Genomic DNA, 12633 nt, shown 5'->3' with positions numbered 1-12633 from the left:
AACTCAAGTCCTTCTTGGGAAATAAGATCCAACACCGTCCCCCCATCACATACCGGATCTTCACCAGGTAACACGTAAATGATCCATTTCAAGGAGCAAAACAGATTTGGGGGGGGTCTGCAAACTGATGCACTTGATTAGTCAAATGATGATTTAGCTACAGATGCTGGAAATCAGAAATAAAATTAAAAATTGCTGGAAAAACTCAGGCCAGGCAGTATCTGTTGCGAGAAATTAATTCACGTTTTGGATCAGTGACTGTTCTTCAGATGATTTTATACTGTCTTTTTCACTGGTGAAGATGTCATTTACTCAATGTCTTTCTACAGTAAGATGGCCAAGGAGGATAAATTAGAGTAAGACCAATTACAGATACAAATGAGATCAAACCACCAATACTTGTTCGCAACATACATGCAAATTACTTTAAAATCAAGAAAAAAGCAACAAGCAAATCTAATTATATTATTTTTAATGGTAAATACAAATAGGAAAATACAATTTGACTTAAATGAAAATCACAATCAAAATGAAATCATAACTGAATAATTTGAAGTCTTTCATAGTAACAAAGGTTACCAATTTTATGCTAAATTTTTCAGTTTTTATAAAATTCCTAAAAACAATGTAAAGAAAGCAAGCACAAATGCGCAGAGTTTTGAACTATATTTATTTGTACAAAGCACATTTGGTAAACAACTTAGCGCTAGTCTTTCATTATACCAATACCACAAGATATTGATACATTTATAAGATACATGTTCTTTTAAAACTAATTATCCAATTTAACACTTTCATATCATTACATCCCTATTCATTTCTTCATGCTTCCATTTTTGTTAGCTTAGAGGAAAGATTTGAATAACTTGTGAAATGTTAATTTCATACAATCTTCAAAAGGTTAAAACTTCTCACACTTAACCAGTGATGTCTAAGACTTGAAAGGAATTGCAAACCTTACAAAATCACCAGTCACAAGCAAGATGATAAATCAGTTACAAGAAAGAAGTGTCATGTGACTCTGGTTGAGAGCACATTACTCTGTTCCACGAGTGAGGTAGCCTTCAGACAGTTCTCACTTGGATAGTCCTACTTTGACTTTAAACATGGTTATACAAGCATTAAAAAGAAGTAGGATTTTTTTTTTTAAGGAAAACTTATTTGTGGGATTATATACAATGCATTAATTAAATTGGAACAATTCTGTTCACCAAAATGCTGGTGCTTCAATGAACAGAATTCCAATTATTTTTGGGAGTATTATATTAGTTTCTTTTAAAAGCTTTTGTACAAAAAATACTCACTGTGTAGATTATGAATTCTGAGTGACAGTTTTGCATCAACCACAGCCTAGCTTTTTTTCTTGACACAATGAAAAAAAATCTCTTTTCATATGGAAAAAGTGGGGAATCATTATTGTATTCAACAAGACTGATTAGCCATTTTTGGTCACCTGTCTTCTCACCCAAAGAGGAAGTGAACTCAGCCTTGGCTAAACAATGCAGTACTACACTACAGCCAAACAAATCTCAAAGTCTTTACTGGAAGTTCCATGCAATTCCAGTTGAAGCAATGGAATATTTCTAATATCCCAGATGAATATTACCACTTTGAAACCTTGCTTGTGTACGCACAATGTTTATACAATAATTTTTCAATTAATTTCAAAAGCCAATACTTCCCTTTTAGAATCATGTAATGCTAATTAAAACAAGATTCAACTCAACTTGAAACTGCAGAACACTAACTTTTACCATTCTGAACCACCAGAGTGTCAAAATAATAAATGTTACATCCTGCACTCTGTAGGTTACTCTTTTGGAACCTAGCTTCTCTTTTTGCCAACACTTGTAAAACTAAATGTAGCATTAATAAAATAGTGTTTTTTTTTAAATATTAAGACATTGAATTAGTACCCAAAAATAGGGGTACAAATAAATATCAAAATAGTAAAAGCATACCAATCCTAGAAAAAAAATTGAGGCAATTTGGCTTTTTTTAGTCTTAAATTGGTATGCATACTGATACTTTGTCTTCTCATTTAGCCAATTACTTGAAGGTGAATTACAGCAAAATGCCTTTTTTTTAAAGCAACCAAATTGTTTAATCATTGATATAATGTATATACACTTCCATGAAAAGGTTAAAGTTTTAAATGGATGATTTTGCAAAGAGAACATTTCAAACTGAAGGTCAGGAATTTAATAAAGGGATTTTTCCAAATCAAAGAAATGCTGTATCGTCTATTTCTGCAAGACTTTCCGTTCTTCCACTTAGGAATGTTCCAGAGTTTCTCCAAATGATACCTTTGTATCACCAAAGGAAGAACGAAATCAATTTCCTGGATGGATTAAAATCAGAGTACACAGCACCCAACATTTTCTTTAGTCCCACAATAACAAGCAGTCAAATCAAAGTTCAGGGAACCGGCTGGGGTCTTCAGTATAGTCACTCGGAATATTGAAGATAGAGTCGTTAAACCCGTCATATCGGAATTCCTGAAATGTCACAGTGGCAGTGATGGTTGGAAACACAGGTATGTCTAAAGAATAGGAAACAATATAATTAATACAGGTCAAAAATCATACACAAGGAGATGCTAATTGCTGTAAAACACTCCAGATTGAGTTTTGAAATTGTTCCTCCCTTCTAGTAGAATATTTGATTAGTATTTTGAAGGCAAATTTACTGTATCACCATATTGTATACAAATCAATCATTTTATATTAATTGATTAGATTACATTACATTGTGGAAACGGGCCCTTCGGCCCAACAAGTCCACACCGACCCGCCGAAGCGTAACCCACCCATACCCCTACATTTACCCCTTACCTAACACTACGGGCAATTTAGCATGGCCAATTCACCTGACCTGCACATCTTTGTGACTTGTGGGAGGAAACCGGAGCACCCGGAGGAAACCCACGCAGACACGGGGAGAACGTGCAAACTCCACACAGTCAGTCGCATGAGGCGGGAATTGAACCCAGGTCTCTGGCGCTGTGAGGCAGCAGTGCTAACCAATGTGCCACCGTGGAAGTTGAATAGGCTAGTGCTGTTTTCCCTGGAGCGTCAGAGGCCGAGGGGTGTTTTTACGGAGGTTTATAAAATCATGAGGGGCATGGATATGATAAATAGACAAAGTCTTTTCCCTGGGGTGGGGGAGTCCAGAACTAGAGGGCATAGGTTTAGGGCGAGAGGGGAAAGATATGAGACACCCCTAACGGGAAACTTTTTCACACAGGGTGGTACGGGTATGGAATGAGCTGGTATATGAATAGGAAGGGTTTGGAGGGATATGGGCCAGGTATTGTTGGTGGGACTAGACTGGGTTGGGATATTTGGTCGGCATGGACGAGTTGGACCGAAGGGTCTGTTTCTGTGCTGTACATCTCACTCTGACTCTATGCCTTTCAAAATTAGCATTTTATCAATGCAGTGAACAAAGTATGGATTTTAAAAAAGCAGATAAAAAATTACAATTAAGCTTTTCCTAATTGGGGTACGACTTATTGTCATACAGCATGGAAACAGATCCTGTGGCCTAATTCATCCACACTGACCAGATATCCTAATCCTAGTCCCATTTGCCAGCATTTAGCCCAAATCCCTCTAAGCCTTTCCAATCATGTATCCATTGAGGTGCCTTTTAAAATGTTGGATTGTACCTACCTCCACCACCTCCTCTGGCAGCTCGTTCCATGGAAGCACCAACCTCTCAAGTTACCTCTTGGATTTAAAAGGGACCATTCTTCTCCCAGTTAAACCTACATTCTCTTGTTTTGGATTGTCCTATCCTGGGAAAAACACTGGCTATTCACTCTATGCCCCTCATGATTTTATAAACCTCTAAGGTTACCCCTCAGCCTTCAATACTTCAGGGAGAATAGCCTGTCAATTCAGCCTCTCCCTACAGCTCAAACTTGCCAACCCTGATGACACCTTTGCAATTTCTTTTCTGAACGCTTTCAAGTTCCACATCTTTCCTATTGCAGAAAGGCCAGAATTGAGCATACTAGTCCAGAAGTGGCCTAACCAATGTCCTGCACAGCTGCAACATGACATTCCAAGTCCTATGCTCAGTGCACTGTTCGATAAAGGCAACTGGACCAAACTCCCCCTTCAATATCCTGTCTAGCTGCCACTATAAAGGTCACCCCTCAGCCTCTGACACTCCAGGGAAAAAGCCAGAGCTTATTCGACCTCTTCTTATAGCTCAAACCCTCCAATGCTGGCAACATCCTTGTAAGAGATGACAAGGGGAAGCCAGTCGATGTGGTATATTTGGACTTCCAGAAAGCATTTGACAAAGTCCCACATGAGATTAGGGGAAGTGTATTGAGATTGGCAGAAAATTGGTTGGTAGAAAAGAAACAGAATAGGAATTAATGGGTCCTTTTTAAATTGGCAGGCAGTAACCAGTGGCATGCCACAGGGATCGGTACTAGCCCCCAGCTATTCACAAAATGATTTGGATGAGGAAACAAAATGTAACATCTCAAAAGTTTGCAAATGATATGAAGTTGGGTGGGAGGGTGAACTGTGACAAAGGTGTAGAGATGTTTCAGCATGATCTGGACTGGTTGGGTGAGTAGGCAAAATCAATGGCAGATGCAGTATAATTTGGATAAATGTGAAGTTATTCATTTTGGAAGCAAAAACAAGGAGGTAGATTACTACCTGAATGGCTGTAAATCAGGAGAAGGGAGGAAGTGTGCAGTAGGACCTGTGTGTCCTTGTGCACCAGTTGCTGAAGGTAGGTATGTAGGTGCAGCAGGTGGCCAAGAGGAAAATGGCATGTAGGTTTTCATTGCGAGAGGTTTTGAATACAGGATCAGGGATATGTGGTTGCAGCTATACAGAGCCTTGGTAAGGCCACACCCAGAACATTAGTGTGCAGTTTTGGTCTCCTTTCCTGAGGAAGAACGCTCTTGCTCTCAAAGGAGTGCAGTGAAGGTTTATGAGGCTGATTCTGGGGATGGCGGGACTGACATATGAAGAGAGATTGACGAGGTTAGGATTGTTTTCAAAGGAGTCCAGACAAGTGAGGGAGGTATTATACAGACTTATAAAATTCTAACAGGACTAGACAGGGTAGATGCAGGGAGGATGTTCCCAATTGTGGGGGTGTCCAGAACCAGAGGTCACAGTCTGATGATTCACAGCAGACCATTTAGGAATGAGATAAGGAGACATTTCTTCACCCAAAGAGTGATGAGCCTGTGGAATTCATTGAATGTACTCAAGAGGCAGCTAAATATAGCACTTGGAGCAAATGGGACCAGAGGTTATGGAGAAAACAGAATTAGATTATGGAGTTGGACAATCAACTACGATGGTGATGAATCGTTGAGTAGGCTTGAAGGGTTGAATGGCCTCTGCCTGCTCCCCTCTACGTTTCTATGCAAATCTTCTCAATGCTTCAAGGTCAACAAATCTTTCTTATAGCACACAACTAGCTGGATAGAATGATTTTTGACTAGATGAGGAGGACCAAAACCACAATTTTTGATTTAAAAGGCTGCTTCAGGACTGACTGGATCCTTTTCCTACCAATTCTCTAGTGTCAAACTTAGCCACCCAGGCATATTATAGGAAACATTCCTCCTTCAAGAACGTAATTTGGATTGATAAACATTTAAGTCCCTTTAACAGAGGAGCTGACAACCTTCTGTTGCCTGAACCTCACTGCCAACCAAATTACAGGTTCCCCCAACATTTCTTTCTCATGTTGACAGATGTTGCCAATATCCTCCCCTTTGGCATTTTTTCAACCTTCCAGTCTGCCATCTGCCATCACCATCACCACAAATTACCACCTCATCTCCAATCTCAGTTTTCTGTTCAAAATCCTTGAACATGTTGTTACCTCCCATTTTTCACAAATTTCATGGGTGGAATTTTCCCAATCCACGAATGATATGGGCAACAGCAAGACAGTTGGGAAAATATGATAAGGCTGGAAAAATGAGATTCAACACTGATGGGAAAATCTCACTTTTATTTTTTCTCAATGTTTGATTGGCAATATGACAAGCTGGTTACAAGTTATCAGCAAGAGGCCTTTAACCATGTAAATATATCTTCTCAATGCATGCAACAGTTCCTGATATGAATGTCAGAGCAGGTCCCTGGCTGCTTCAGCTCAGTGCTTGCTCCTACAAGCCTTCTGCTTGGCCAGCTGTCCCTAGCATCTCAGGGCTCACGGGCAGTGACTGTCTGCATCATATCTCCCCAGCCACAGAGGGCAGCATTGGACATGCACCAGCCTCAACTCATCACCATGGCACATTTTGTACGTACTTTGAACACAGCTCTTCAATGCAGCATACTGAAATGCACTGACATCTTATCTTGAAATTGTGCTGTCAGGCCGATCGGTGTGTAGGGACAGGCACCATTCATCAGGGCATGATGCACCTCAGCTCTTCATGTTTTTTTTAAATGCTCTCACTTTGTGCCTACTTGAAATGCCAATAGCATCCCCTGTGTTATCTTTTTGCTGCCTCAGAGCATACAGGCTCACAGTACTTCAGTCTTGCCTTGTAGTGCAGACACAAAGCCAGGCAGCTTGTCATCATTGTCAACAGTGATCAAAGGGGTTATATTGCTGTACAGAACTGAATTACAGCAAAGGCACATCAAAGCACGTGCCAGCATCTTACACAGCAACACATTTTATATGTTTCAACCAATCATACAATAAGGTCTCAAGGCAGTGGTCCTTGGTCAAGGGAGACTGTTGCCAAAGTCAGTCAATGGCAGCACCTGATTCTACTGCAGGAAAGAGTCTACGGACAGTTGGCAGCTTGAACTGGTCAGAGATCCTGTAACACTATAGTGTTGGAAGCAGACCACTATTAGTCCCACAGATCCAGTGCAACCAATCTGAGGATTAGCAGCAAGTTGGTCAGGGGTGTACACAGATACTAATCAGGGTCTGGTCACTCAACAATCTGTGCTGCCCTTCTAAGGGGTCAAGAGTGTAGGCTATGGGTAATCCTGGGACCCTACCCCCTGAAAGTCAACAGGGATGGTTATCAGGGGTGACAACTGTAGTAGAGAGATTTGGGAACATCCAATTGTGGAGACTGGAGATGGCACGCTGGGATGCAGAGGGGATAACTAAGTATACAAAAAAAAGGGTGGGAGATGATTGTGTATGGGGTTGGGGTTGTCCTTTGACAACCCTATCTGTTGGAGGAGGTTGGGGTGTGCATGTGCAGCATTATGGTTAGGATATAAAATTAAGCTGCAAGGCCAGGGCTCAGGGGTTAACCTTAGGAAATCAATACATGTTGGATGGGGACATGCAGGCACTCAGAACTGATGAAGGATAACAATGTAACAAAGAAATGCAGCATCCAACCATGTAGGTTATAAATCCTGGCCACAAGTAATCTTGACCATGACACTGGTCAGTATAAGTGATCACTGCCATCTCTGAAGCAGAAATAGTCACAGGTGATTTGGACTTCTAGAAGGCATTTGTTAAGGTGCCGCACAAAAAGGTTAATTCACAAAGTTGGTCCCTATGGGATTAGGGGTGATTTACTAGCTTGGATAGATGATTGTCTTCTGCAAGTCTATCAGGACAATTTTTTTTTTAACTGGAAAGCAAGATATAACTAGTGGGGTACCTCAGGGTTTGGTCCTTGGACTCCAGCTATTTATAATCACCATTAACAACTTGGATACAGGAATAGGAGACCCTATAGCTAAATTTGCAGACAATGCAAAAATAGATAAGATGGTAAATTGCAATGGGGAAATAAGAACCTTACAAATGGATATGGATACAATAGGAGTGTGGGCCAAAATGTGCCAGAGTTTAAATGTTGCTAAATGCAAGGACATGCATTTGGGTTAAAAAAAAATGGCAAGGTGACTTATTATCTTAATGGGGAGAGAATTTGGGGCGTTCCGGAGCAGAGGGATCTCGGTGTACTCATTCATGTGTGACAAAACTAGCATGTAGGTACAGCAGATAATCAAGAAAGCAAATAGAAAGTTGGCTTTTATAGCTAAAGGAATGCAATATAAAGATGAGGAAGTATTGTTGCAACTATACAGGACATTAGGCAAGGTCTCACCTCGAGTATTGTGCAGAGTTTTGGCCCCCTTATTTGAGGAAAGATGTAGTGGCATTGGAGGCAGTTCAGAGTAAGTTCATTAGATTGTTCCCAGAGATGAGGGGTTTGTCATATGAAGACAGATTGAACAGTTTAGGTCTATACTCTCTGGAATTAAGAATGAGGGGAGATCAAATAGAGGTATTCAAGATGATAAAAGGTGCGGATAAAATAAATGTGGAGCAGATGCTTTCTCTTGTAGGGTATTCTAGGATGAGAGGTCATAGTCTTAGGATAAAGGGTAGCAAATTTAAAACAGTTGAGAGAAATTACTTCTCCCAAAGGGTTGTAAATTTGTGGAATTTGTTACCCCAAAGTGTGGTGGCTGCTCGAACAGTGAGTAAATTTCAAAAAGAGTTATAGATTTTTAATTGGTAATGGCTTGAAGGGATATGGAGAGAAGGCAGGCAAGTGGGCGTGAGCAGCATATCAGCCATGATCAAATGGCGGCTCAGACTCGATGGGCTGAATGGCCTAATTCTGCTCTTATATCTTATGAACATATGATCCGAAAAGTGGCACCTACAGGCCACAACTCAAAAACAATCCAAGATCTCAGATTGCACAAGGGTATGGCGTTGAACTACAAGTATATGCTAACATGCTGTTACACATAATGATGACTCCCAAATGATGCAAGGTGAAAAGGACAAGATTGGAGTAGTCCTGCTGCACTTAGAATCTCCTCGTCTAATGTATGTCATAATGTGCTGCATACATCAAAACAAGGTCTCAATGTCAAAGGCCACTCCATAGCCTTTGTCTGACTGGACAGAGGACAATGCTAAATGGTTATCAGAGACGCAAATGCTGACTGCTCCCAACACTAAGGACTGTTCAGTTTCTAATATTCTCCATACAAACTCATCAGAATCACTACCAACAGATTAAGCCACGGGAGAAATAAGGAGGAGGAACAGATGTGCCAGCAAGCCCAGGACAAGCACCAACCCTCCCTCAAAACTGCACAGACTGGACACATGTTGAGTTGAAAACACCATATCATAAAGTTGACTTCATCATAAAAACCTCCTATTCCACCAATGCTCAAATTATTTTCAATCATCAGTACTAGGCATCCCATGATCATTGGCACTATATGTTAGAAGTCTGCAGCAAGTACTCCCTGGGAGGTGCCATAATGCCTATATAATCCCTGACCTCAAGTTCACCTAGACCATCTGACAATTCCCTCCACTTCCTGGACCTCTCAATCTCCATATCCAATGATCGACACAACATGGACATTTACTTCAAACCCAACAACTCCTGCAGCTACCTGGACTACTGCACCTCCTATTCCTGTAAAAACACTATCCCTTACTGCCAATTCCGCACCTCTGCTGTATCTGCTCCCAGAAGGAGCAATTCCACTCCAGGACATCCCAGATGGCTTCCTATTTCAAGAACTGCAGTTTCCCCTACCACGTGTCAATACTGCCCCCTCCAGCAAATCTCCTCCATTTCTTGCACCTCTACCCTTGAACCCCACCCCTCTAACTGCAACAAAGAATGGAACCCCCCCGGTCCTCATCTTCTACCCCACCAATCTCTGCATACAGCGTATCATCCTCTGCCATCTAGTCAGACCCCACCAGAGATGTATTTCCCTCCCCACCTCTATTAACATTCTGCAGAGACCATTCCCTCTGCGACTCCCTCATTAGGTTCACACCCAACCCCCCCCACCAAACCACTGTCCACTCCCAGCACCTTCCCTTGCACTGTAACAGGGGTAAAACCTGCGCCCACATATGTCCCGTCCCCCCCCCCTCACTTTCATCCAAGGCCTCAAAGGATTCTTCCACATCTGGCAGAGATTTTCCTGCACATCGAAGTACCTCATCTACTGTATCCGATGCTCTCTATGTGGTCTCCTCTACATTGGGGAGGCAGGACACCAACTTGGAAAATGTTTCAGAGAACATCTCGGACACGCACGCCAAAACAACCCCACCGCTTGGTGGCTGGTGATTTCAACTTCCCCTTCTACTCTGCCAAGGGCAAGCAAGTCCTGGGATTCTCCATCACCAAATCCAAGCCACCAGATGCCTGGAGGAAAAATGCTTCCACCTTGGGACCCTCCAACCACATGGCATCAACGTCGATTTCATCAGTTTCCTCATCTCCCCTCTCCCCAACCTCACCCTAGATCCAACCTTTCAACTCGACATTGCCCTTGAATTGTCCTATCTTCCTCCCCACTCCACCCTTTCACCATCATCAGCCATCGCCTTCCCATCTACCTTCCCTCCACATTCCTGATTAAGAGCTTATGCCCAAAACATCGATTCTCCTGCTCCTCAGATGCTGCCTGACCTGCTGTTTTTTCCTGCACCACAATTTTTGACGCTGATCTCCAGCATCTGCAGTCCTCACATTCTCCATAATACCTATATACTTGAGAATTTTCATCTTCCTGCTTCTGTTCAAGTGCCAGAAGCCTACTAAGTATGGTTAATGGAGACAGAGCTATCTACTGCAACTATGGCCAAAGCATACATACAATACAGTCCATCACAGAAAATAAGCATGCTGAAGATTAAGTGCCAATGCTTGGATTGATGCAGGCAAGGTGGTGGTGATGGCCTTAACAGTACATTTCAGGCAGTGTGCTGCATAATCTTTGAATGCTGTATATTGGAGGTGATGGATGTTGAGGAGTTGGGAAAGCAGCTGGATGGGTACATGAAGTGCAAGAGTTGAGAGGGATATGGGCCAAGTGCTAGCAAATGGGATTGGATTGGATTTGTTTAGGATATCTGGTTGACATGGACTAGTTAGCACAGAAACAGACCCTTTGGTCTATATATCCCTATGACGATGAGGATATTGTGCAGGAGGAGCGTCATTTTCAACATAGAGCAGTGCAGTGTTGGGTGCAACAAGCCAGATAGAATCTGGTGTCAGCTAAGTCCTAACAGGTGCGTGGTTGGTGAAGTGTTCATTTATTGCCTGTATATTAGTAATTCCTCTAAAGCCCATTTATTCCCAAAAACAAACAGGCCTTTTTGTTTTTTCACTTTTGTTGTTTAACACAAGTTAATGCTTTCAACTATATAAAGACTTTCCAGCATGTGATGCTCCCACATTGAATAATACCAAGCTCGTATGCTATGCTGGGCATTAAGGAAATGCTGCTCTTCCCATCAACAGGGTCTAACATAGGAAAGGAGATGCATCCATGCCAAGGACCATCCTCGTGAAATTCCTCTAAACTGTTTCCAATTAAGCATCATTTATAAATAAGGGAATCAAAACTACCCACAGTATTCCAGACTCATTAGCACCTTGTGGTCTCACCAGCACCTTGTACAGTTGCAGTAAGGCTTCCCTACTCTTATACTCCAACTCCCTTGAAACAAGGGCCAACATTCCAGTAGGCCTCTTGATTACCTGTTGCACCTGTGTGCTAATTTTCTGTGCTTCGTGCACAAGACCCTCCAATCCCTTTGTTCTGCACCTTTCAGCAGCTTTTCTCAATTTAAAAAACTGTTTTGTTCTTCCTTCCAAAATGAACAACTTCATATTTTCCTGCATTATACCCCATTTGCCAATTTTTTGCCAACTTTGGTTAAGTGTACTATATCCCCCTTGTAAATGTGGATACAGTTCAGTAGTCCTCCTGTACTGCGGTGGATATGTTCCAAGACCTACCACAGAAGCCCAAAACCATGGATAGGAGTGAACCCATTTATTTAAATAGGAAATTTACCTTCCTGGCAGCCCCCCGGTCCTGAAAGATTCCCCTATAATATGTTTGGGTTGTGGTAAACCATGGGTAACAGGCCGCAGAAAAAGATTCCACAGATTTGAGGGGGTGGGGGTGGGGGGGTGGGGTCACCCTGGACATTTACTTCCTTCCTCCAAATCATTAATGCATATTGTAAATAGTGGTGTTCCCAGTAACCCCACTGGCTACAAGTCACAAACTTCAAAAAATAACTCCTTACATCCCCACCCATTAGCCAATTCTCTATCTACACTAATATACTACGTCCAATGCCATGAGCACCTATTATAAAATTTAACCTTTTGTAAAGTATCTTGTTGATGCTAGAGATTATTTTCAATGAGACTGTTCACACCTTCCTTTATTACGTCTTATCAACATATGGTCCACTTCAGTTCACTGCACAAAGCATGTTAGTTCGCAGTGGTAAATATACAGAATAAGGATTCCTTCTTAGAATTCCTGAGATGTTTGACAAAAGTAAAAAAGTGAAATTCAGGGTCAAGTAATGTTTAAGAGTGACTGCTGAAACATGATCAGATTTTGAATTCCCTCAAGACATCCTTTGTATAAAAGGGTCTCCACTACAATTCTAATCAATTCATGGATCACAGTAGCAGAAAATTAGTAATGTCAGGGTTAATATCTAAATGTATAATTTCAAAGAAACTTGCCATTACGTGGCAGTGTCTGACACTACAGCAATATTAAATAGATGTGGCAACTCAATTAAGCTTCATATGGCATTGTGGACCATTAGAAGCAG

General features: G+C 41.6%; 1 protein-coding gene across 1 annotated transcript in view; it reads right to left on the bottom strand.

Annotated features, from left to right (window-relative positions):
* Window positions 1-455: 455 nt before the first annotated feature.
* ankrd13c (ankyrin repeat domain 13C) overlaps window positions 456-12633 on the bottom strand; it is a 108175-nt gene continuing 95997 nt past the window's right edge. The window contains exon 13 of the mRNA XM_087990649.1: window positions 456-2542. Within this exon, the coding sequence (XP_087846775.1) occupies window positions 2412-2542 (131 nt within the window). The 3' untranslated portion in view covers window positions 456-2411. The remainder of the gene's footprint in view (window positions 2543-12633) is intronic.

This window comes from Chiloscyllium plagiosum, unplaced genomic scaffold, assembly GCF_037043375.1.
Source record: "Chiloscyllium plagiosum isolate Xiang-an unplaced genomic scaffold, Cpla_swu_hap1 HiC_scaffold_9, whole genome shotgun sequence".
Lineage (NCBI taxonomy): Eukaryota > Metazoa > Chordata > Chondrichthyes > Orectolobiformes > Hemiscylliidae > Chiloscyllium > Chiloscyllium plagiosum.
The sequence above is the reverse complement of the archived record's forward strand: the minus strand, read 5'-3'. Positions and strand labels throughout refer to the sequence as shown.